At 25.3% G+C, this 26,566-nt stretch overlaps 2 protein-coding genes across 2 annotated transcripts in view; one reads left to right on the top strand and one right to left on the bottom strand.

The window, feature by feature from the left end:
• The window catches only part of LOC129965661 (BLOC-3 complex member HPS1-like), a 23,069-nt gene extending 3,931 nt beyond the window's left edge, over positions 1–19,138 (top strand). Inside the window, exons 5-16 of the mRNA XM_056079758.1 lie at positions 1,070–1,224; positions 3,063–3,186; positions 4,861–4,927; positions 6,889–6,914; positions 7,010–7,150; positions 7,889–8,044; positions 11,148–11,263; positions 11,345–11,558; positions 13,454–13,576; positions 14,216–14,332; positions 15,842–15,921; positions 17,165–19,138. Coding sequence (XP_055935733.1) covers positions 1,070–1,224; positions 3,063–3,186; positions 4,861–4,927; positions 6,889–6,914; positions 7,010–7,150; positions 7,889–8,044; positions 11,148–11,263; positions 11,345–11,558; positions 13,454–13,576; positions 14,216–14,332; positions 15,842–15,921; positions 17,165–17,342 — 1,497 coding nt within the window. The 3' untranslated portion in view covers positions 17,343–19,138. The remainder of the gene's footprint in view (positions 1–1,069; positions 1,225–3,062; positions 3,187–4,860; positions 4,928–6,888; positions 6,915–7,009; positions 7,151–7,888; positions 8,045–11,147; positions 11,264–11,344; positions 11,559–13,453; positions 13,577–14,215; positions 14,333–15,841; positions 15,922–17,164) is intronic.
• Positions 19,131–26,566, bottom strand: part of LOC129965662 (drebrin-like protein) — a 19,781-nt gene continuing 12,345 nt past the window's right edge. The window contains exons 10-12 of the mRNA XM_056079759.1: positions 25,033–25,405; positions 23,654–23,827; positions 19,131–21,146 (exon numbers count right to left, since the gene is read on the bottom strand). Coding sequence (XP_055935734.1) covers positions 21,007–21,146; positions 23,654–23,827; positions 25,033–25,405 — 687 coding nt within the window. The 3' untranslated portion in view covers positions 19,131–21,006. The remainder of the gene's footprint in view (positions 21,147–23,653; positions 23,828–25,032; positions 25,406–26,566) is intronic.

Raw genomic sequence — 26,566 nt, 5'->3', positions numbered from 1 at the left:
TTCTATTTCTTTTTCTTACATATTTTATGGTAGATTCATTATTATCATAATTAAGGTCTTTGGCTAATTTGGATTTGGTAAATGGGATATTTAAGTATGTAAAATATTCTTAACTAATGCTAAATTTCATGGAATTTTTTATTAGTTTTAATCTTGAAAAAGATCTTTTTTGCAGTTCTGATACTAGTTAATAAAGGCATTATAATTATCAGTACAGTAGAAAAAAAACTATTAAAATGGAAGAATTATTTTTTATATAAATATTTTAATATTTATATTATTAAGATCTTGGAAGACAGAATTTGATGATAAATTTTGATTTCACTAATAATTAATGCATTCTTACAAATTTACATGCAAGTCTTTGCAATATTCTAGAAGTTCATCTTCACTTAGTTGTGAATATTATTCAAATTATATATATAAAGAAACTATGTGAAGTCGTGTGGTAAATTTCAAATAAAAGAAACACTGACATTTCCATTTATGACTGGGACTGTATTGTTTATGCCAGCTATTTGCAAATGTAATGTGATTCAAAGCACCCAACCTTGGCTTGGTTAAGAGGATTGAAATATGCACAAATACTATGATTGTATTCAAGCGTGTTTATGGATTAAAACAAAAATAAAGAAACCAAAAACATTTTACTTTAAAAAAAATCAGTCAGCATTGCAGGGCCTTTGGAAACAGATGGCCTTGTTCTCTTACATTTTCCTACACATCTCTGGTTAATGATTATCAATAGCACATGCTATAATTATTTGTTGGATGAATTTTTATAGTTTTTTTTTACTAGGGAGTACTATGGTTGTTGAATGTTTTAGCCTTGCTGAGAAATTTTCAGTGTTCATAATTAATTAAATCCTTTTCTCAAAACTTGTTGAACTTAACATATCATAAATGTGACTATGAGGTGCAATAGATCTAATCTTTGAATCATTAACTCATTAAAGATCTATGAATTATAACATTGTTTAGTGAAAATATATTTGATATTATATAAAATCGTGTTAAAGTAACTTCAATATACATATTTCTTAAAAAGAATTATTTCTTCTTTAAATAGGCCATGGAGCGGCTCATAGTAAATCCAGATATTACTGCCATGTGCATTAATTTGCTTCAAGAAGTTCTGGAAAAGATACGGCACACTCATAAAGATGGAACTTATTCTCATGCCTTTTTACTGGTTGATACAAAACTTGTAGCTTTATATTCAAGGTGAATAATTTTTCTATGCAATAGTGATTTCTTTATAATAATTGAAAAATTTTCAGGATAATGTTTGAAACATTTCATTAGTGACCCACTTTTTTTTGTGGAAAGTACAATAAAGAAATAATAAAAAAATTTTCTTTTAGATTTTTTTGGTAATTTCTTGTTGCTAGTTTTTATTAATCTAATTTGCATCTTTATGCAATTCTGTATTCATTTTGATGAGAATTATCTATAAAATTTGATAGGTTTTTGTCAGAAACCTAGAAAAATACCAGATTTTTAAAAACATTTTCATAATCAGTAGTCATGTTCTTGTTTCAGTACATTTAAAGAATTTCACTTCTTTGTGATTCAAATATATTCGATCTTTAATTAATAATCATTTTTTCATTTATCTTTTTGTATGACAACATATTATGAATATGTTTACTGTTAATGATGGATAGCCATTACCGATAATCCCACAAACGGATTGACGTTAACTTCTAGTGACATAGAAAAGAAAAAAGCATTTTCCTGTTTCTATGCTAAAATCCCTATTTTAAGATCTTGCATTTTGTTTAGTTGTAATGCAAAAATTACAACATGTTGAATAAAATTAAGTTCTCTGAATAATGGTATGGTACATTTTTTTACAAGTTCGAATTTAACTATTACAGTACACTCCCGAGTATCCAGCCTAATGTTGTGGAAGGATTGGCCGAATAACAAAAAAGCCGAATAAGTCGAAGCTCTATGAATTCGTTTCTTTGCCAATCAATACCTGAACACAAAGTTTTTATACCAAACTCACTGTTATACTATGTATTTTCTTGCTTCTTATTGAATACTAAGTCCTCAATTTATCGTAGCCGTGGCCTGGGGAATCATAGAAGCAATTGCCAGTAACAGGCTGAATTAAAATAGAAGACTATGTACTGGTAATTTATATACTACACTTTACATTTCAAGAATTTATTAAAGAAAAAGTATATAAACTGTTCACATTTTAACATAAATTCTGTAATGCCCAAAAATGCAGGAAATATAAAAAAATATTAACTAAAATTGTAGGCTAATACTAGTTCTTAAGAAAATTGGTTCAAACTGATTTTATTTTTCACTGATAAATGATTACACAGATATGAAAAGGTAACCCTAAGATGAGAGTCAAAACTTATGAATTTTAGGTTTTGAAAAATTCCTTAATAGATATCTTGCTTCCTCATTTAATTACAATAAAAAAAAAACTAGACCAGATTGCACGGAAGCTGGATAGTCGTGAACTGGATACTTGGGAGTGTACTGTGTATTAACTGTCATAACTTTAACTAATACTATTTACTATATTTATGATAAATTTTTGTCGAAAAGAAATTAAATTTTTTTCTTCTTTTAATACAGATCAAAAGCAAAGTTTGATACTGAAACTTTATGAATCTGAATACTGAAACTTCATCGGTCAATGTAATATTTATTAATGTATCAAATGATTTATATGTAGTTTCAGACTGATCTTACATTGACTTTCTAATACGTTCCTAATAAAAGGAATGTGTGAGATATAATAGTCTACATAATAATAGTCTCTTGAGCAATAGCAGGACACTACAAGTATTTAACATTTTACTGTTCTTAGATTTGGAGACGGATAAGATCTGAAAGTGATCAAAACATAAGCCAGAAATATTTTGCTATTTTGAAGAAATAAATATAATTTGATAATTTGAATCAATCAAGATGCACATAGAATTGTATTAGTTGATTTTTATTGCAAATCAAAATCAACATATTGCATGCAATTTTTTTCTTTTTTTTTTTAAATAACCCTATTTTATATGGATATATTTATATTTTTTTAGTCGTAATGCAGGGCAGTTACCAAAGGAAACTCTTTTATTATTAACATTAGTTGTTCAAGTTTTAAAAACTTCACCTTCACCCTCTAAAGTTGAAGAAGAGAAAAAGAAAGCCATGGAAGATGAGGTTAGTATTCAACTAAATGCATTCATATTCCTTAAATGAATCTGCTGTATTTCCTACATTGTTATTACTAATCAGCTATTAATGATACAAAATAAATAATCATAAGATGAATCAAAGTTAAAAATAATTTGAAAATATTTTTGTCCAGAAATATTCCAAAATTTTGAATTATTGGTTTTATTCCCATTTTAGTATTCCATTATTCATTTTCTTCTTCTTATTTTTTACTTCTGTCATATCAATTAAATTTGCATCAATCATAACATTTAGTATTATAATGTTTTATGTATAAATATTTATATTTTCAAAAATGTATTTATAATCAGTCAAAAAAATAATATTTAATAACTGTATTTAATGTTATCGTGTTGTGCATGTATTTAAGTAGAATAGTTAAAACAAAATATTGCTGTAAAATTTTCTTAAATTTTACTTTGAAATGTATTAAAATTAGAGGAAATATTTCACAGAACTGCAAAACTGAAATTTTGAGCTTTGCTTTGTTTTGTATGGTTGATTTGGGTGTTATTTAGGAAAAAAGAATTTTGATTAATTTTTAATTAATAATATAATTAAAATTTTGAAACCCCTTTTTTTAAAGTTTCTACCTTTTATGAAGTAACTTCTTGCAAATTTGATTACTATAGTTCAAATTATTTGCTGTATGAAGAATTTTGGACATTTTTGAACATCTTACTTGTCGTTATAGATAGTATCCAGCCTATAAGCTCCATCATGTTAGAATTCATGTCTTAGTTCTATTGCAATTGAAATGAAAGAGATTGATTCTCACTCATTTTTTCTAGGGAGAAATCTAGATATAAATTATTAACAAATCTAGTTTGCTGAATCAACATGTTATCAAAAAGAGTTTTACATTGGAAATTTCCCATTAGCCTGTTATCTTATTCATTCTCTTAGGAAAAATATAAGAAGTCAGCAAGAATTGTCATATTAAGTTCCTGATTAATATCTTAAATGAAACTTATAGAAAAATGATCTGATACAAACATGAGCTGGACTTAGATATTTGATTGTATTTGGGGGGGAATTATATTGACAAAAAATTGACAAAGTAATATACTGGCTAAAAAGAATTTTATAATGGAACAAGTTCTATTTTTTGCTGAAGTTCCACAAAAATTTATCGAAGAAATTGCTGTTCATTTAATAATAAATTGCATGTTCAAATTTCAGCTCTTGATCATATTTTTGATTTTAAATGAGATGTAAAGCCAAGTTTCATCAGAAATTTGCCAAATTTTGCTTTCTTTTTATTTAGTGATTATATTTTATTGTTTTTTTTTAATACCAAAAGATTTTAATGTATTACTATGTTAAATTTAAACAAATTTGTTTAAATTTAAAATTAAATTGTATGATTTATTTTAGACATTTTGAATAAAATTTGATCCAATACTACTTGCTTAGGATTTTTGTAAACATTTTCTCTTCATAATGAATTATCTTCTCTTTTAGAAGCCTAAACCATTAATTTAGAGAGTAAATGCATTAATTTATGTTTGATATTTGTAATAAAAAAGAAACTGTTTTATCAGCCTATTTATAAACAGATATTCTCTTATTCAAAGTTCTGTTTTAGGTGAATACAAAGTTTTTATTTTGATGTTTTTGCATTATATGTAATTATTTGATTCTATTAATTTTTTGCAGTTTTTCATTCCTATTTCCCCTCAAACCTTAAAAGAAACTAAGTTGATTGCAGAAAAAAAGCGAAAAAGTAAGATTAAGTCACTTTGCTTCTTTAATTCTATAAAACTGAAGTATTATCAAGTTTGTAATGTATCTAAATATACAGTATGTGAAAAACTTCAAAGAGGAAATCCCAGACTTGGGTGAAATTAAAAAACAGAATCCAATGGTTAGCTGTTAATAGCGATTTGAATTACAATTGTCATCCAACATAAATTAAATTGCTGATATTAGTTTATAGGAAGGGGGAGGGAGAAGAAATCTTTTTTATGTTTAATTAGCCATCTTTGGAAACCAGCTGGTTCACAGTAATTATTAGATATTAAAAAAAAATTCAATTAAATATTTTTTATGTAACTTAATAGTTCCTATCACTTTTTGAAACTTTGAATTTTGATAAATATTTAATTAATAATATTTTGGAACTTCTGTGTCATTTTGTTCGTCTCTATTTGCCTCTTTCATTTTCTGTCATCTGACATAAAACTGAAATTTAATTTGAGACAGAAAGTAATTAAACTTCAAATAATCCAATAAATTTCTTGCTGAATTGAAACATGTCCATAAAAATGTAAAGACAGTATGTAGAATAATTCAGTATGAAAATTTTGTTAATGACAAAATATGCTTCATAATTTATGCAATTTGTTTAAGGAATTTTGTTCATCAATTCAATTTAAAGTGTCCATTAATAAGAAAGCAAAATTACATTCTAAAATGGATGATAATATATTTTTATACATCCAAATACATATGACATTAAATAGTAACTGTAAAATATAAAAATAACTATAAGAATTAGATAGATTAAAACTGTAAAACTTATTCTCACATATACTGCTGTAGCATGGTGAATAACAGAAAAATAGATTCTGGCCATATTTGGTGAAATTAAATGTGATCATTATTGGAGAAGAAGAACCCATTTGGAAATTTATAAACTATTTAAAGAATAGGATATTATTAAATTTATAGCTATACAGTTCATCTAATGGATTGACATTTAATAAGGTTAAATGTCATTTATTACACAAACCATTTAGTTTCCAAAAAAGTACCCAATAAAGAGAGACCAAAACTTAGGTGGATTAACTATCTGGAAAAAGATTCATTAAAGAAGAAACTGTTAAGGTGATGAATTTGAAAATCTTAGCCTAGAACAGGTTAGCATCAAATGGAATTCTGTGGAATTCAAAGGCCCATATGTGGCTATCACATCTGTGAAGAAGAACTATAAAAATTTTTAAATATTGTTTGTTTCTGAATTTAAGGCTTAATTCTTATTTACTACAATATTACAAAAAAGTTCTAATGGGTATATTTAAAAAGATAATTTTTAAATGGTGTAAAATAATTTGTTTTTAACATTGATATTTTTGGAAGCAAATATTTTGCTACATTAAGTAAAAATTCATTACTTGATTAGGTTACAGAAATATGTATAAAAATTAAGAGAAGTAATGCAACATTTACCATCATAGTAATCTAATCAGCTTAGAGTCTGCAGAAACATGCTTTATAGGCCTTCCGACTTATCTGATTTTAGTGCCATAGAAACAATGAAACAAATATTCTTCTCTCTCTCTCTCTCTCTCTCTATATATATATATATATATGAAAACTAGAATTTTCTACAATTCTGTATTTTTTTGTGAAAAAGAAATAAGAACTTGACTGTATCAAAGCTTGAATTCCTTTTTAGTGTATGAAAATTAAAAGTAATTAGGCATTTTTTAATAATTCAAAAAATGCTTATCAAAAATAGAAAAAAGCTAGTTAATAAATTATTATTATATATATTGCTGTTATATGTAGAGTAACTCCCTTCTTGTTTTATAGTTTAATACACATATGATTGTTATTTTTTATAACAAACTATTTAAAATAGTTTAAAGGCAATGTTATATTATTTTCTCTCTATTACAAATACTGCCATTAAACATATTGTTTTTATTATTGCAATGTCAAAAGTCACAATTTTTCTTTCAGGTTCTTCAAAGAAAAAGGCCCATCTGGTATACAATACTTTTTTTCTTTTGTTAAAATGTAAAACTTAAAAAAAAAAAAGGAACATTCAAATGTAACTAATATGCATAATAACTTCTTGCAGGAGGATGACCAATCTGACAAATTAAAGTCTGGATCTCACACTTTATTAGTCTACTTAAAATCTCGAAACGGGGATTTTGTCCCTCACATTTTTTACATTATTGAAGTGACACCAAAATTAACACTTGCCATGCTCAATGAAGTAATTTTTATATATTTTCTTTTTTTTTTCTCTGAAAATTCCTGTTGATTCATAAGATTTCAGATTTTTTTTTTATTGACTTAGCATTTTATTGAATTAATTCAAATTAGTCTAAAAAGATATGTTTTTAATAGTTTGAATACATTATTAATAATGTCTCAAAAATATCAGTGGACTGCATTTTAATATAATTTTTAAAAATATCTATACAGTTTAATGTCATTATTTTTTTTTTTTATACTTTTTTCTAGAAACTATTATTTATTGCTTTTTGCTTCATGGGATTATGTTTTCTTAAATAAAAATTTTGTGAATTTTAGAATTATTAAGTATTGTTGCTATGAATTTAGTAATAATTTTTTATTGAAATTTTTACATTTCATACTTGTTGATATAATTGAAATATTAAAAAAAAAAAGATCTTATTTAATTATTTTATGACATTTATAATTGACCAATGCATTGATTTTCATTAAATAAATTCTAAATTTTATTTTTTAATTACTTATTTTTTATTTACTTCAAATGTTGATCTTGCTAATTTTCTTAATTTTTTTTGTCTTTTTTGAGGATTTTAAAATTTTTTTGCAGTATATTTATATCTTGATGAATTCTCTTAGTAGATATATTTCTATTTTTGCAAGAAAGTAGTTTAAAAATGTTTCCCTTACACAATTAGTATATTTGTTATTAGTGTTTTTAAAAATTATTTACATTTCTTATTTCTTTACATTTCAGTTGACTGCCTATAGCTTAGTATCAAGTAATGTTGCAACTTTTATAAAACAGCTGGATAACATTCAAAACCATCCTCTTTTACGCAGCCCTTTTGCCTCTTTTGATGCATTTGAAACAGAGTTTCGGAATTTAATTGATGTCATTTGGAAATCAAAAGTAAGATATACTTTTAAAATATCTTTGTATATATTAACATTTTTAGTGCTAGATAATTTTTTTATCAAATAAAATTTGGGGACTTTAAATTGTTTGTGCTGATTGATGGAAAACAACATTTTACATAAATTTAAGCTAAGATTATATTTATATTATTAAGATTAAAACATCTAAGATGCAAGTCAGTCATTTCACAGTTTTGAAGGACAATTATCAAACATTTTTCTTATTAATATTATGTGGTTTTCATTAAATAGCCACTTGGCCCATTAAACTAAATTATTATATTAATCAATTTTATATAATATTGCTATATAGATTCTATCTACTATTGATTCATTATATTGATGAAGGTTTACTGGGGTAAATTATACCCCAAATGGTGCCTTGAGTCACACTTCATGGAGTTTTTGTAGTAACTATGGAGAACTTTGTTTGAACAACAACAACAACAACAAAAAAAAAACATTAATATTAAAAAGGAGAATGAAAACAAATGGGTCAAGGGACTATAGGAAAAGATAAATTGAAATTAAAGTTTATGGAGGAAAAGTGTTAAAGCCAATTAATGGAGGGATAATAAGAAAGAATGTCCAGAACCAATCAGGAGGCATGCAGGCAGGAAAAGCCAAGGTGTTCACACATTCAGTGAACTGTGAACGTAAAAGAAATCAGAGATTACACTTACAGAGCATTGATATTTTTTCATCCTTTGATTTGGCAGCTTTTATACTAGTAACAGGTAATTTGTTAAGTTGAGATTTATTATGATTTGGAAGGATTCAAAGTTTTCCTGGGAGATGAGAGAGACTTATCAGAGATGATTTTTTTTACAGGAGTATCACTTTATTTAGGGATGGGGGAGTGATTATTGGATTTAATCCTTGCTGCAATAGCATAAGATTTTCTAATAGTAGGGTTTAGCTTAGTTCAGAAGTAAGCTTTGCACCTGTACCAAGATGTGAAATGCCCTACTTGGTGTCCATCAATGCATCTTCAATATTTTCTTTGATAATGCATTTAAATGTTGGGTAGTTGCTATGATATGATTAATACTTAAAATTACTTTGTATACTGTTTTAAACCGAGATATTAGTGTTTATTTACTTATGGTTTCTGTCTTAGCCCCTTTCAATAGATTTCTGTGCACCTTGACATTCGTAGAGATGGCAGTACTTTTTGGTGATATTTCAACTGTTGAATCATAATACCACTAGCTATATTTAGAGATGCTTTCTTTTGTATACATTTTATTCACATCTTTGTCACACAAGTGATAAAAGGAAAATTATCTACCAAAGCTGCTAAGTTATTTTGGTATTACTCAACATTCTTTTGTCCTTCTTTGCAGAACAGTTCACGTTCTTTATATATGCTGATTTTAAATTTCTTGGTTTTATTTTTTATTCTTCAATTTTTTTTGTTTGTTTAGACTAATGTATTTTTTTCTTCTAACAAAGGGATAAACTTTGCTGAATAAATATGTGTTCTTATTTTTTAACTTTTAAAAATATATTCTCAAAATACTCTAAATGTGTCCTTATGCAGCATAATGGATTAAAATATTCCTATTTATGACATTGCAGATAAAAATTCAGATTATAAATTTTTATTGATAATACATTTATAAGAATTTTATGTATTGATTAAATTGGCATCTGGATTTATTGCTATAACATCTGTTGGAATCTTCTTATTCTAATTAAATACTATTTTTTATAATTCAAAACCAGACTTTCATCACTATTGTGATTGACTTATTATATGATGAGAATTAAATTGTGTATTAAGATGTCTTTCATTTGTCTTTCCTTTTTTTTATCCCCTTTATTGTGTCTCCATATTTTGTAATACTAACTAATAAGGTTTGATATTCTTGTGAGCCTTAGTTTTTACTTTCTTGCATATAAAGTAAATATTATAGATAGCAAAGCACTTTTAAGTTAAATATACAATTTTATATATAAATTTTTATATTTTTTTAAAATTTATGTTTTAGATATACTTTATATATAAAGTTTTAGACATTAGTTTTTTACATTCATTAAAAAAATTAACCTCAATATTTTGTTGAATCTCCAAGTTTTTCCGTCCTATCTAAGTTTGAGAAACAAATTTTTTAAATTGTTTTTTCTTTTTCTTTTTGAGAAAGATAATTCAAAAACACTTAGAATTAAGTGGATGAAAATTAGTATGTGGTCTAACAGTAAATGTTTAGATTTTTTTTCCCAATTTTAGACAAAAATCTGTATTTGTAAAGTCTGTATAATGGGAATATGATAATCAAAAAATGCAAAGATCTAAAAGATAAGATTTAGCATATGGTTTTATGTTTATTATATAATATTAGAATAGTATATCAGAGTTTGGAATAAAAATTATGGAACAAATCTGTTTATATGTTGGTTATCTATTAGTTTGTCTTTTTGCATGTGAATACAATAAGGTTAAAAAAACCTGGATAAATAAAATTTAATTTGTGATCTTATGATATAATTTTATGTCAAATTTTAGACCTAGTGGGTTGAAAAGGAGTCCAAAAAAGACCCCAGTTTATTTTATGAATCTCAAAATAGGTCATATTGCATCTCTCGATATAAAAGTTGGAAAGAGACTATCATAAACTTTCGCTTGTGTTGATAGCACAAGCTTTGCAATTTTCATACAATAGATGTTACCATTATCAGAGTGACATCCACTGTTTCTGTGACTTTTAACAAGCAAGCTCACTCCTGCTAGTTTTTGATCGATAGAAATTTAAATTTTAACCACCTGATGCCTTTAATTAAAAGCATTTAACTTTTCATTTTGGTACTCTATTCCTCATTATTAACAATATTGAAATAAATTTAAAGTTGTGGAGTAATACTCCTAATTCATCTGTGTTGAATTATTTCTCTAGAACTGAAGTAACAATTCATTTTTTTTAACTATGTAAACCAAAACTTTTTGAGTTTTTAGTTGTAATATGCCCCCCATATATTAAATCTAGACTTTTAACAAATTAAAAATAAAGTTCAACTATAAAAGTGCTAACGTTTTTTCATTGTGTATGAGTACTAATGATTAAAAAAAAAAATCTAATTCAAGATTTTTTTAATAGACTTGTGCTGACAAAGAAAAGTATATGAAAAAACTTATATCAAAGTGGGAACAACTGAAACATTGTGAATTAGAAAAGGTTTTTAAAATGCCAAAGGATAAAATTACAAATCCACGGCAAGTATTTAAAAAAGTATTTGTGAATTCCATTTAATGTATCAAAATGTGTTTTCAACACATATTTTTTTGTTACTTTAGATTGGAATCAGGACTTTCTTCTTGTTCAGATGTGCTGAAAAATTTCTTTGGGGAATGTGTCGCAGCTCCATGTCTGAAGTTTGAAGAGACAACTCAAAGTTCAGAATATCAAGAAGTTTTAAAAACTATGCAGAGAATCAGTGTAAAAAGATTAGCTGATGTTGCAGACTTTTTGGAAGTGAAGGCTATGCAGAATATTACAATGTCTTCATATCCTTTTTTAAAGTTATTTTCTTTCATAATAATTCTTTTATAGATTTGAATACAGATGAACCTTTTTTTAAATTTATGTTTTATTATGATTCTGACTATTTTCGTGCAGTAAATTGATATTAAAATTAAAATCCATTATTCAAAATTTATTCATTAATAAAGGTTTGTATATCTTATATTCTAAAATAAAAAATAAACAAAATAAAACAAATAATAAATAAAAAATAAACAAATCATTGCATACTATTTAATTTTTGATTGTGCTGCAAAAACAAAAGATTCATAAATTTGGTAGACAACAAAGTGGAATTTCTGTTTCATTCAAGATCAGTATGTATGCTATGAAATTGAAAGCAAAAATTTTTTCTGATTTGCTGCCTATGGTGATCTGCTAAGAATATTAGGTTTGTTTCATTTTCAATGAAATATTTAATGCATGGTATTTATAACTTCTTCAAGAAAATATTTTTATATATTATTTTGTGATATATATTAAAGCCATGCTATTTTCACATATATGTATCGTTTATAATGTTTTTAAACATTTCTAATAAAGTCTAGTCCCAGAGCTGTTAAATACATAAATTTACATAATTGTCTAGATAATCTAACTACTAATTGCATTATATTCACTTTCTTACTCTGCATATAAACTTTGCAAACAAAAGTGTTCTTTTTTTAACTTTAAAAATCATGTAATTAAATATTTGAGGAAATAATAAGAGAGTTTGAAATTCAAAGCAGCAATGAAACATGTTATTACAAAATTATGCAAAAAAATTGAAAGGAAAAATTATATTATAATGTAACATAAAAATAAAATCCAACCTTCGAAAATTTCAAAAGAAAGTAAAAATTAATTTTGTGCAGTAACATTTTTGGAAATTGTTGCAGAATAATCTAAAATCTCACTTGATTTTTTTTAATAGTAAAATTTACTTTGAGGTGCACATTCTAATCCTTTAAAGGTTAGTTGTGTAAATTTGGGTTTAGTCTGTTGAGTGCCAACAGATAGACATATATAAACACACACATCTCCTTTGTTATTATTATAGATTGATGCAAATATAGTTTTTCAGTGTTTTATTTTTGACTGATTAATACCCTGCATTTCGAATTAATTTTGTTAAAATTGGAATTTGGAATGTAATCCAATTGGATTTTTAAAAAATTAAAACAAATTTTTCTCTTTAATTAATGCTGGTAATGCTTGTTAGTATAATTCACATTTCACATTAATTTATTCATCCCCTTTTGAGTTTCATCTATGTAGTATGCATATTAGTTTATATGCATTTCTCTTTAAATTAAATTAAATTTTTGATACCATTGATGTTATCAAGGTGCTAAAATGATTAAGAATGGGGGAAACTTCCGATGTCCATCCTGTTCTTTATTTCACACGTATATATGAAAGCTAATTTTTAAACTGTTAAGTTAACCATAGACTTCCATTTGGAAGAATGTTTTAAATGAAATACATAATTATATTTTATGTTGTTTGAGTTGGTAAATATGCTGCTACAAAAATTGCAAAATTTACTTGTTTTAAGAATTTTGCATTGATTGGAGAATTTATTTCCTCCTAGTGGCCATTAAAATGGTGTAAAATAATGATATTCAAAGGTTTATAATTCACAAAGTATATTTAGAAGATTTTTCAAAATGTCATTAATAGGGCTGGGGATTGGTATAAAAATTATACACCATAAATTTTACAGAAATATGTTTATTAACTTAATATTAAATATAAATTTTTGCATTATTAGGAGTGAAAAAATAGAGGTCCCAGCTGAAATAATAATCATCTTTAGAGCTTTTGGATTGCCTTATATCTAATGAATTATTGATAATATATTATTTTATTGATTGTATTCTCTTAACCTTGATACATATATAACAGAATATCCAGGATTGATACATTTCATATACATTGATCGAAATTCTGATTGTTTGATTGCCCCAAATGTTATTGTCAAGAAAGGCCATCTAAATGGCACACCTTCTTTGAAACAAAAAGTAATTGTTGTCAGTTATTTATTCTGTGGAATTTTTAAATTATTATGTTTTTATTGTAATAATGTTTTATGTTTATTAGAAATACCATTTATTCCTAATTTGTACCGTGTTCTTAAACAGTTTTACATTTTGATATATGCATAGTGAAGGCCAAGTTCAACATCTCAAAATTGTAAATTGTTGTTGCATTGTAAATTACATTGCAACTCACATTTTTAAACTCATAAACTGTGTAGTCTCAATCTAGTATTGTTACTTTTTTGCATATGATAAAAGAATTCGCCATCATTTTTAAAATGGGGTCACTAAATGTTTTGAGTCGTCCTTTTGAAATTCGTTTTCAATATGATAATGATAAAATCAGAATGCAGGTTTTTTTTTTTTTTTTTTTTTTTTTTAAATATGCTGTCTACATCAATAGGAAAATTAATAAATAAAATTATTTTAATCTCTTTTCCCTCTTTTTAATATATGTAGTACATCATTAATATAATTACTATTCAGTGTTATTGTATTATTAATATCAAATGTTGTTGTAAGTATTTTTAATTGTGGATGTTGTATCATTCCTTTTTATCTCTAAAATATATAATACATTTGATTTTATATTTCCTTCATTCAATTTCTTATTCATTATAGATATGGAAAATGGTTTCAGTAGGAAGACGTTATATTGATGGCATAAAAAATTTCTGTTCTCTTTGGAAAGATGATGATCTTTACTTTTATTACAACATTTGGTTTGAAGATTCAACTGTGAGTACTTTACATATTTCAATTATCTTAAAGATTGAGACATTTTGTTACTTAATAACTTAGATTTCTGTTTTGATGTTGTATGAGATTGTATCAGTTGTATGGTTTTATTTCACTACAACATATCTTTCTCTTTTGTCTATGCAGGTATATTCTTTTGGCTCTCAAATGAAACACAAAAGATTCATTAACATATATTTTAATTTCTCTAAATGAATCTTTTGTATTTATAAGTTGGATATCACAAGTAATCTGCATCATGCAAAAATTGTTCAAAATATTCCTTAGATCGGACTATCACATTTGGCTTGTTGTTACTTTTTGGTTTATATGTTCTCATTAAGAAATGATATAGAAAAATCTTAGTTAAATTTTAATGAATTAAAAATGATTCAAAATTTTAGCATTTTTTTTCCTGTATTCAGGAAATATTATCAAACAAAATCCTCTTTTATACCATTTTATAATTTAAAAAGTTTTTATTTATTGATTTTTTATTTTGATTTTTATAAAATTATTAATATTAACTTTAAACACAATATTTTAACAATGCTTTTAATTTATATAGTCACTACCAATAACTTAGCATTATTGTGATTAATCATTGTGAACATTTTAAAAGCTTTCTTTTGACTTAGCAAATATGAATTTAAGATTTTTCAAATCATTACTATCTAATTTTTTAATATATTTCAAAATATTGGATTTTTTAAAACTTGATCTTGTCTTTAACATGGTGTTCTTTTTGTTAATTGCTTCATGTAAAAATCATTGTGTACAGAATACAATGGCTGATACGATCAACCCTTAAAACATTTTCATACTTTCATGCTTCAGATTAAAGGGAAGGGGGGGGGACTTGAATCTCTAATCAGATACATTGTAACATGATGTTTTAAGTTTGATTGTATTAGCCATTGCATTTAATCATTATAATTAATAATTAAATATTCTTCAAACAATCATTTTTGATGAGCACAATATCAAAATGCCTTTTCTATAGTTTCTGATACTTAGACAAGATGTTTTTTATGGTATCAACTGTAATTTCTGTTGTCCTCAAAGCTGTATTCAAATTCATTATTCTTTTGTCTTTCAAGGATAAGTCTCTTACCCTTCTTGGGTACAGTTCTATTTAATTGTATTCAATGGGAAGTAAGGGTGGGGAACTTTATCATTGCTGATAGAAAAGTCAGTTTTGTGAGAAATAATTTGTCTCTTTTAGTAAGCATTCAATTCCACAATATGAATAAATTTTGAATATATTTAGAATTCAGTTTTTTTTTTGTTATATTAACTTTTCCTTCTGAAAAAATATTTTTATAAAATTTAGTATGTTGCTAGAGCTTTTAAAAATGTTGCATCTAAATTACATAGGCAAAAAATTCTAAGTAAGGATATATTTTACTTATTTCCAAAATTTTACTCATTAATTTTTTAGAAGTTTTATATCTAATTTTTGTAATGAAACTTTATTTATTTTAATGTCATCTGCATTTTTTCTTTTAGGGCAGAGTAATAAAACCCACAGTTTATCCAAATCTGAAAAACTTCCCTAAAAAAGGAATTATCTGTGGAAATTTTTACAAGTTAGTCTTTTTGTTTATTTTTAAATATATATAGTAAGACCTACTTAATACTGTTTCTGTATGATATGATTTTTCTCCAATTTTTCATATTTTTCCTTAACAAATTTTATTTATTTTTTAAAACTAAAATTGCAATTGTATATAGCATTATAAATTTGTGGTACATGGCAAAATTGTGCAAATATGCCACTATAAAACTTCAATTATTCAAACTCATGGGACCATAATCACTTCAGATTATTGAAAGCTTGGTTAATAGAAATAGTTTGAAGCCATTGCTTCTTTTCTTATGACAGGGTTTTCTAGTCTTGTTTATTTATAAAGATATATTTGGAAAATATATTAACACATATTTAAATTTTAGCTTTTTTTTAAATTAAATTTCTTTTTGAAAACTAGTTATCAGACTTTTGTAAAAGATTAATCAATTTTGATATTAAAATTTTCAAGTGATGCTGATTTTCTTTTTTGTTTTCTTTGCATTTTTTCAATAATTATTTATGAGGATTGTCAAAAATTTATTTCCCCCCACTCAAAAACATGGAACTTTCTATGTTTACAGTGTCATATTTGCATGGAAATTGCTGACATCACTATTGAAGTTTTCAAGAATGCAATTATGTTTTCTTTTTCTCCATTTAAATAACTTTTTGAATTTTAAGAGTTCATTTCCATTAACAATTTTTTTTACAAACTTTGGCATTGAATTCTTTATATTTATCTGAGATGATTGATAAATAATGGAAAGGGGTCAAACCTTGTTGTTAGAATCAACCCCAATGCTAATTTTGAGAAATTTAAAAACACATATTTTTTATTACTGGTTCTGTTAACAGAGATTTCAATTGAAAGAGACTAATGTTTATGATTGATCATTAAAGGTGTTCTTTAAGGCTGTTAACATCACATTTTAATTTATCATGATATGAAAATTATTCATTTAACTGTTATTTATTAGTATTAATCTATCATTTGAATTTTAAGATTGTTAAATTAAAGAAGAAAAAGCACGCAAAGTAATTTATTACTATATTGAATCTTTATGTGAATATCGAATACATATATTAACCATAAAAATATATTTATTGATTAAGATAACTTTTATTAAGCAGTAATTCATTTAGTATTTGCTGTTTTTTTAAATGTGCATCCCACTTTAATACTTTTTACTGTTATATATTAAGGGGATATACTTAGTAACAAAAATATTTTTGAGAATGAAAGTATGTATTCTTTTCACTAGGAGACTTGTACAAGAATGTTTCCCTGCTGCTTCTTATAACCATATATTTTGCTATGAATTTTTTTGTGTACATCTGGAATCTACTCCAGTAGAAGCTATTGTTGATAACAGCCACAAACTTTGCACACAATTGTGGGATTTCAGTGGAGCTTATAGGACTTCTTTGGATTTATTGTGATATTTTACTGGCCTCTTTTACTTTTCAGGTGCAACATTCCAGTGATTAATACCGGTTTTATTGTATTAATAGATAATTATCAACAGCTTTAATAATTGTTTATATAATACCATATATTTTTATAGAGAGATTGTTAGATTTTTATAATTTTTTTTATACAGTTTTTATTGATTTTTTAAAAAAATTCTTGTATATTAGCTTTATTATGTTTAAAAAATGTTATGCAGCTTTTTTCAACTGTGTACACATTAGGAATAACTAATTTAGAAATGTTCATCATATATTATTGTGTAATTAATGTAAGACATCAGTCTGAACTAATTTTTGCTACTTTTGATATTTTATTTTTTGTTGACTTTTCTGTTTGCATTTCTTTTTTGTTATTAAATGGTTTGATAAGTACACATTTCTTAATTTTTTTTCTCTTCTTAATTCATGCCAGCCTAATTGATAAAATTATTCTTGATTTTATTTATATCTGCTAATTCTGCAGGTTAAAATTAATACAATTTAACTGATGAAATTATTTATGATGTTATATATTGAAACAAAATTTATGAGAAAATGTAATGTTTTTTTAAAGCTAACTGCACAGCTTCATATTATTTCAAATTTTATTAATTATACTATCCATTATGATGTGATATGTTTGTTTTATTCAAAAGTTGTATAAATATTTTTTTATTTGCATTATATTCAATTCACTATACCTCTTCTATTAAAAATATTGCAAAATCAGACAAATATTGCACAAAAGAATGAGGGAGAAAAACATATATACATGTAACACTTCATTGAATTATCATTTTAAAATGCATGTGAAATAATATGAATATTTAAAAATCAGTATATATTTTACATTGATTACATGGCAGATTTGGCAGGTAATAAATTTTAACAAATCCCATAGTGAAAGCTGAGCATTTTATACGCTTATTATCTGATGAATAAACGGTTGGTTCATTATGTATTATTTATTTTTTGAGAAAAGTATAAATTATTATGCTGCAATATCCTGAAGATCTAAGAATATGTCTTTAGTCAAAATAATTTTATTTTACTTAGATAAAAAAAGCTTTGTTTTGAGCTATTAAAGTGACTTAAATTAAATATTTGCATAATTTTTAAATTACGAAAATAGCAAAATTTAAAATCAAATGTGAATAAATATATTTCTTAGAATTATAAAAAATTCTTAGTGATTTTATTCAAAAGCAATTGCAGAACCCTCTAAATGAAAAAAAGATTATCCTTAAAGATTAAGTTTGTAAATTTCAGTCATATAATTCCATGAATGAAAATCAATCAGAATTTTTTTTTACTACAGATTGAAGCTTTATTAAATAGTTAACTTTTAAAGAATAAATTAATTATATATATGCCTATTTTCAGTCTTTGAAGCATACTTTCCCAAGATCAGATTCAAGTTCTAATATTTCTCTGTGTCCCAATCCCTTTGGAATTGATCCCTTAGTTTCAGTATATTCTGATGATTATTTCTATGACTTTAAAAATAATTTTTTTATTTCTTCCCATCATAACACTCTTTCAATGTTCTGGTACTCTTTTTTTCATTGACGGTGCATAGATTTTAAAATATTATTTGATATCATGTGTGAAATAACTATCAGCCTTGATAGTTAAAATATTTGAAACTATTTTTAAATTCTGAAATATCAAAATGAATACGAAGTTAAATAATATTTGAGTGCTTCTTTAAAAAAAGTAATCAATGTATATAATCTAATCTTATTTGTGTCTATAAAAACAAAAGAAAGAGACATCATATCAATAACAAAACAGATTTAATTCAGTACAAAAACTGGAACCATTTCAGAAATACCTAAAGTATACATTTTTGTAGAAGGTAAAGTCTAACATAAAAAGTAAAAACGTTTTAAAAACTAGCATATTAAACTAGTATAAAATGAAAACTGTCATACTTTAATAAACTTTCACAGAATAGGCAAGATTTTTTTTTCTTTTTTAAAAAGGAAAAAATTAAGTACTTCTTTATTGGCAACACCAAAAGTACTACACATACAATTCAAAGAGGGGGTGGGAGAGGTGATTTAAAGTCCAAAAGTGTGATTTAAAAAAAAAAAAAACACCTACTAGTATTTTTTTTCATAGCAACCATTATTAAAAAAAATAACAAAATGTACAAATTCTGGATTTTTTAATTACATTTGTATTTGTATAATTGATCCTGATTTTCATAAATATAAATAAAAAGTTCTAAAAAATTGAGTGAAATTGTGTATTCAACACAAACATTTTTTGGCACCAAATAATGATTTGATTTAAGATTTTATTAACGAATCACACTGAAAAACAAATGGCCAACAGACATTTTAATCTTTAATAATGTGAGAATCAATGAGTATATATTTAAAGCAATTACTTCACATGATCTTTTTTTAAATTGATGGAAAGACATTTTAAATTTTTTTTTATAAAAACATACGATTTTTTTGTCAGTTAAATTTGTAATAAATTATTGAAAATATATTTTTACACTATGCTGTACTGTTTTTTAAGCCAACAACATAAGGAAGAATATTAAGAAATTTTTCCTAGTACTATTTTATAAAATTCAATCATTATATTTAAGGCAGATTTTATTAATATTCAATATATAGCATAAAGTTTATGTATAATCTTAGTTCATAATTTTAACAACCATATAATATTTCTGCAAGATTTTGATTAATACTATCATATTTTATTTGAAAAGTCAAACATTTCTTTATATAAACAACAAAGCTTTGTAAATGTCCAGCTGTTTGAAATTTTTTTTCCACACATTCAGTCATTCAAAAGCAAGAAAGAAAATGATAGTATAACAAATGTTTTTAAAATCATTGATACAGTTTCTATAAGAAAAGTTTACAGTTATAAAAGCATATACATATCTAAAAGTATAATTGGAAACAAAATCTTGAAAAAAAATTATTCAAAGTGACTAGGCATTAAGGATTCACATGAAAAGAATAAAAAAAGGAAATTATCATATTTATCTAATAAAAAAATCAGTATCAGTATCATTTCTCTTTATATACATAAAAAAAATCACTTTGCAAAGTCTTAAAAATCTAAGCAGTACAAATAATATCAATTTAACAAAAAAGATACATTAATTGAAATTTCCCATAATTATACATATATAGATGTTAATGTGTCTTACATTTTCATAAATAAATTTTATAGATAAAATTTACAAGTCAGTCTTAAAAAGTAATATTGAATTTTATAGTGATTTATAAATTTTAAATAATTACTTTCTCTTTTATATTAAATAATATAAGCAATAGAAATTTAAAAAAGTAATAGAAAAAAAATCAGATACATTATATAACTTCTTGATTAAAGACAGCAAAACAGAACAAATAAGCAAATATCAAAGCCTAAATAGCCAATCAATAACTATTTATATTATTGCTATTACATCTATAAAAAGAAATTGAATTGTTTTATTTAAATGATGAAGGTAAAAAAGCATCAACTATTAATATAATTTTTATCCCCTAAAAAACCAAGTCCCATTAATTTGTTTTTATAAAAATGCAATTAAATGCAGGGAAACAAAAATGAAACATATAAGTTTGAACAAAATGACTTTCATCACAGATAACAGTCAAATAGTTGATTAAATGGTAGATAATCAGTCTAACAGTTCAACATAATTAGCAGGAAATAATCCCCAGGAACCATCCGGGGCAAGACCCTGCCACCATCCCTCATCAATTTGCTCAATATGTGTTATAATATCATCAGGATCGAAGGATATTTCAGTTTCATCAGCTAAAAGAAGCAAGACAAAATTTTTCCAATTTTAACTGATATAAAGCTTACAATATACTTACAATCATTAAATATATTATATGTTCAAATACATTTATAAGAATAAATTTAAAATTTGAAACATGAAAAGTATTTCTATACAGAGTCACAATTTTTATATCAAAAAAGCATTTTTTAAAAATATACCCAATAAAAATTTTGGCAACATTAACATTTATGATATATTCATAATTACTACAAAATACTTTGATACTAGGAAGCTTGTAGACAAATTAAAATTATATTTATTTATTTTTGTATTTTATAAGCAATCTGTTGTTTAATCTTCTTCATTATCAGCAAAATGGTATGAAAAGAATTCCATACCTTGAAGTTCTACCAAAATCGATTTTTAAAAATTAGACTTAAATCACGCCATTAAAAGAAATACGAATTAAACCACAAAAATTAGAATTTTTTTTCTCTATGTATTTTGGAATGATAAAATCTTTGGGTACTCGAAAATAATTAACTTTTTATAAATAACCACCCATAGTAGAATAAAAACCCTCAACATTAAGACAATACATTCATGGATTTAAGTAAATGAATATAAATAACTAATAAAATTGTAAAGGAAACTAATGAAAGAAACCAAAAGTTTAATATAATGAAAAATTAATTTTCCATGATCTAAGTTTGAGAGGTAGAAATGTGCACTTGAAAGTGATTTTTATTAAAGTTTCAATTAATTAAAAGTCATGTAAAATTTTGTTGCTTTTTATTGATAAATTTATAACATAAAGTAATTAAATTTTAAAAAGATAAGTAATAATATTCCATTTTTACCTGAATTTTGGTAATTCTTTTATAGATATTTTCATGAAATATTTGAAACAATATTTATGACGGTTATAAAGAAATTTAAATTGTTATCATTATTTTTAGAAATATTTCGTTGAAACTGGAACTGTTTATCTTTTCTCTAGTTCATTTCAATCTAAGGAATGAAGATTCTGTTCATTTTTTCCACATTCTTATGCAATTTATTATTAATTTTTACTCAATAACACAATTTCTCAGATATTATTTGTTATGCTTTAAGATTACATTGCCTATTATTTAATTTTCTTATTAGTATATTTTAATCCACTTAGAACATTGTTACACTAGCAATACAATACATGTAAAATCTGTCATTTTTTAAAGTTGAAATCAACTATGAATTTTATATAAGAAACAAGAAAGTGAAGTTACCACATTAATCAATATGTGAGTAAATATAAAATGTAGAAACATTTGTGTGCAAAAGAGACATAATTTGATTTGAATCGATAAGGGAAATTCATGCTCACAATACATAGAATAGGTATAAGACTATCACAATACATATTTAACTTTTTGATTCCTGAAGGCAATCAAAATCTAATAGTTTTGATCAAGTTGGGTTAGGTTAACAGTGTGAAGATTAAAAATGTTTTGTTAAAGGATGCATAATGCATATTTAACTCTTTGATTCCTGGAGGCAATCAAAATCTATTAGTTTTGATCAAGTTGGGTTAGGTTAACAATGTGAAGATTAAAAATGTTTTGTTGAAGGATGCATCGTGCATATTTAACTCTTTGATTCCTGGAGGCAATCAAAATCTATTAGTTTTGATCAGGTTGGGTTAGGTTAACAGTGTGAAGATTAAAAATGCTTTGTTAAAGGATGCATAATGCATATTTAACTCTTTGATTCATGGAGGCAATCAAAATCTATTAGTTTTGATCAAGTTGGGTTAGGTTAACAGTGTGAAGATTAACAATGTTTTGTTAAAGGATGCATCATGCATATTTAACTCTTTGATTCCTGAAGGCAATCAAAATCTATTAGTTTTGATCAGGTTGGGTTAGATTAACAGTGTGAAGATTAAAAATGTTTTGTTAAAGGATGCATAATGCATAAGAAATTTATCTGAAATTAAATACATTCAATATTGCTGACAACTGAACTACTTGCTAAAGGTAGCAAGTATTACATTAAAAAAAATCGTTTTTGATAAACTAACTAGTACTCTGTTTTTAAAGACAAGATTTCTACTCACTGTAATTTACCAATGTAATATTTTTATACTGATCCCAGGATTTAAAAAATTATGGTGCTTCAATAAAACCATTGAATAAAAATTTTGAAAACAAAGACATTCATTTTTATATCTTGTAAATATAAATTTGATTACCTCAAATTATTTATGATTTTAAAATGAATTCTTTTTTACTTTTTAATTTTTAGTAACTATCTGGAAGAGTTAATTTTTTCAAAAATATAAAATATTACATTTTTTATATAAAAATTTTTTGCCATTTTAATTAAAAATAAAGTTATAAATGCTAGAAAGATTTTGTTTGTATAATTTTACATAAAAGATAAAAATCTGACAAAATTCAGTTGGCACATAGTAAAATAATGCGATATTCTAATGTAATAGTGAACTAATTTGATAATAAACCAGAATGATTAATTTTAATAGTAAAATGGCAAATACCTGCTTGATAATCATATAGAGCACGAGCTTTCAGACCATCTCCAAGAGGAGCTGAAGTAATGACTTGAGTGCTATCTAAAGCTTGAGTGCCATCCACTGTCCTAACTATTCCATGCTCTGCCATCATTTCAGTTAATGGATCTCGAACATTAGGGGGAGCTTCCAATGTTGGCTCTGAGGCAAGGAAAAATAAACTAAAATTCATTCAATTATCAAAATGAAGAAATTTTATAGAATGTGGCAGTACTACAAATCAATTTTAAAAAGTTAAGCAATTTAAGCAAGTGCAATGATTCTAAATGCTACACTGTAGATGTACAAAAGAAACTAAATCAATCATATTTACAAGACAAAGATTAAACATAAAATCATGGCATATGGCATGGCAGAAAACTGAGTGAACTACTTGAATGATTGTAGATATATTGCAATATAAATACATCTACAGCAATTTTATGAAATATGATAGTATTCTATTAGCTAGTTAGATGTTATGACAAAATATGTAACAAATAATTTTATGCATAAAAATTTACATAAAAATTAGGTACAAAACTTTTAACTGGAAAGCTGAAAGTAAACAAATTAAAGCAAATATTTCTTTTGTATAAATCAGAACTTCGAATTACAATGTCAAGTGATATTTTGAAAATTTTGAAAGCAGAGTAGGAATTATTATGCAAAAAATATTACTTCATAAAATTACTTATAAAAAATCATTTTGATTTCAAGTTGTTGAAAAAAATTTGAATCATGTATTAAATTAATGTAAAAAAAAATGTTTTCCAATCGATTATCATAAAAAATCTGGTTTACTAAACATTTAAATAATTAGTTCATGTTTAATAACCATAGAAATTATTCAAACAGTAACAATTAAAATTTTTTTTCTTTCTTATGTTTAGTTAGATAATCCTGTTTTGAAATTAGATAAGAATTACATTTACGTAAACTTCATGAGTTTGAACCAAGCTTGTTAAAATCTAATTCATCCCTCTATTTCAAATTATCACACTAAAAAAATGAATTTCAGTTCCATATTAAAATGATTAAAAAGCACCAGGAAAAGCACAAATTACACACAAGGATTGTACTTAAAGAGATTTCGTCCATTATTTTTTTGAAACAGCTAGAAATTATATAAAGTAACAGATTTTATGATATAATGGTGGAATATATAGGAAACCATTTCATAATACATATTAAGCAAAATGAAACATTATAGAAAATTTTCATGCATATTTACAAGACAAAGTTTAAATGCAATATGCAAAAATAGAAGGAAAACAATATAGAAAATATTCCCAAGTATAAATCAACAAATTTTAATGGGTACAAATAATGGAATTTCCAAAATTCAATACAGAAAAGTATTTTACCATCCCAATTCTGCTCTTCTTCTGCATTGACTTCGAGTTCCGAATCCTGCCGGGGAGGTTCCTTTAACAAATTCCTGGTGTAGTTAAATTCTTCAGGGGGAGAAGCTGCCGAAGTTAGCTCAACTTTTTGGCTATGAACTGGTTCTATTTTTTCTACAGGAACGTGTTCAATTGTTGGAGAATTATAGCTGTCACCAGTAGTAGGAACTGGAGAGGTTGACTGAGCTTCGTATTTCGCTTGGCTCTCCTCAAATTCCTGCAGGACTTTGGGTTGTCTAGAGGTCTGAACATTAGTCATTTGCCCAGCACATGTGTTTTGCTCAAATATAGCTCTAGCATTAATCGTTCTTTGGGAAATCAAAGTTTGAGCTTCCTGTTAAAAATATAAAACATATTTGATATGAAAATTTCCATCCTCTTTGAGTAAAAAATGGAGATAAATACATTACTAAATGCATGCAAATTAGCTACAATCCCCCCCTCAACAAACAACTATTATTAAACTCATGCACAACTAAAATGCAGCATTTTTACATTTATAGAAAGGGAGAAGAAAGTTTAATGAACACAATTTGATTAATAACAGATTATCATCATGAAATTTTCCAGTAAATCCTCAACAGGTTGAAAATAAATATATATATATAATAAGCAGTTAAGTAATTTATTCAGTCGCATCAATTAGTTGTACAAATCAAAATGTCGAGAAGTTCATTTTAGTTTTATGGCATATCCAAACTTATTTGATGAGACTTGCATGCACTGATAAAAAAGTTTATCAGAAAATTCTGATTAACAAAAGAATTGCAACTGGATAAAAACCACAGAATTTATATCTCTTTTCTAAAATTGTAAATATATAGCACTCCTTAATATATAATTTATAAAATAAGGTGTCTAATCAGTTTTTTTCAGACTGACTTCAATAGGCTATGTTTATACAAACTTTCAGGCTGATTTATTAGTTGTGTATTAGGGTTTGACGGTTTTCAAACCCGGTTTTTTAAAGTAAATTTATCACATTCGAAAAGAATTATCACATTCGGTTTTAAGAATTCATATTATGTAAAAATTAATTTTGAACTTATTTGATTTGCTATTCATTCTATGCAACGGGCAGCAAACACATTTTTTCAACGTTGCAAGTTGCGTTGGCCAGTTCTTGTGCACTACAAAGTTGCGCCTCGAATTCGTCAATTTATGTTTTTCATGAACATCCCTTTTCCCTTTTTTTTTCTAGGTGAAACAAAAGTTTGATAAAGTTCATCGCTTGCTTCTCGCTGGATGTTTTGTCTATCGGTATGAAGTTGGTGCTAACAGAAACGTCAGCAATTTGACTGGCTCGTTTCGAAGAACGTGTGAAAGGAATAAATAATTCCCCATTTTCTGCTTCCTCATCACAGTATTTAATATCATATAAAATTTTCTTCGTACCACTCCTGAAAGCCTTTTTACTACACCACTTGAACTAGCCATATCAATACAAAATACTCAATTAAAATAAAATTGGAATTTTAAATAAAATACAGGGTGT

The sequence above is a fragment of the Argiope bruennichi genome, chromosome 4 (genome assembly GCF_947563725.1).
Source record: "Argiope bruennichi chromosome 4, qqArgBrue1.1, whole genome shotgun sequence".
NCBI classification, from domain to species: Eukaryota; Metazoa; Arthropoda; class Arachnida; order Araneae; family Araneidae; genus Argiope; species Argiope bruennichi.
This window is presented reverse-complemented; position numbering and strand designations above follow the sequence as displayed.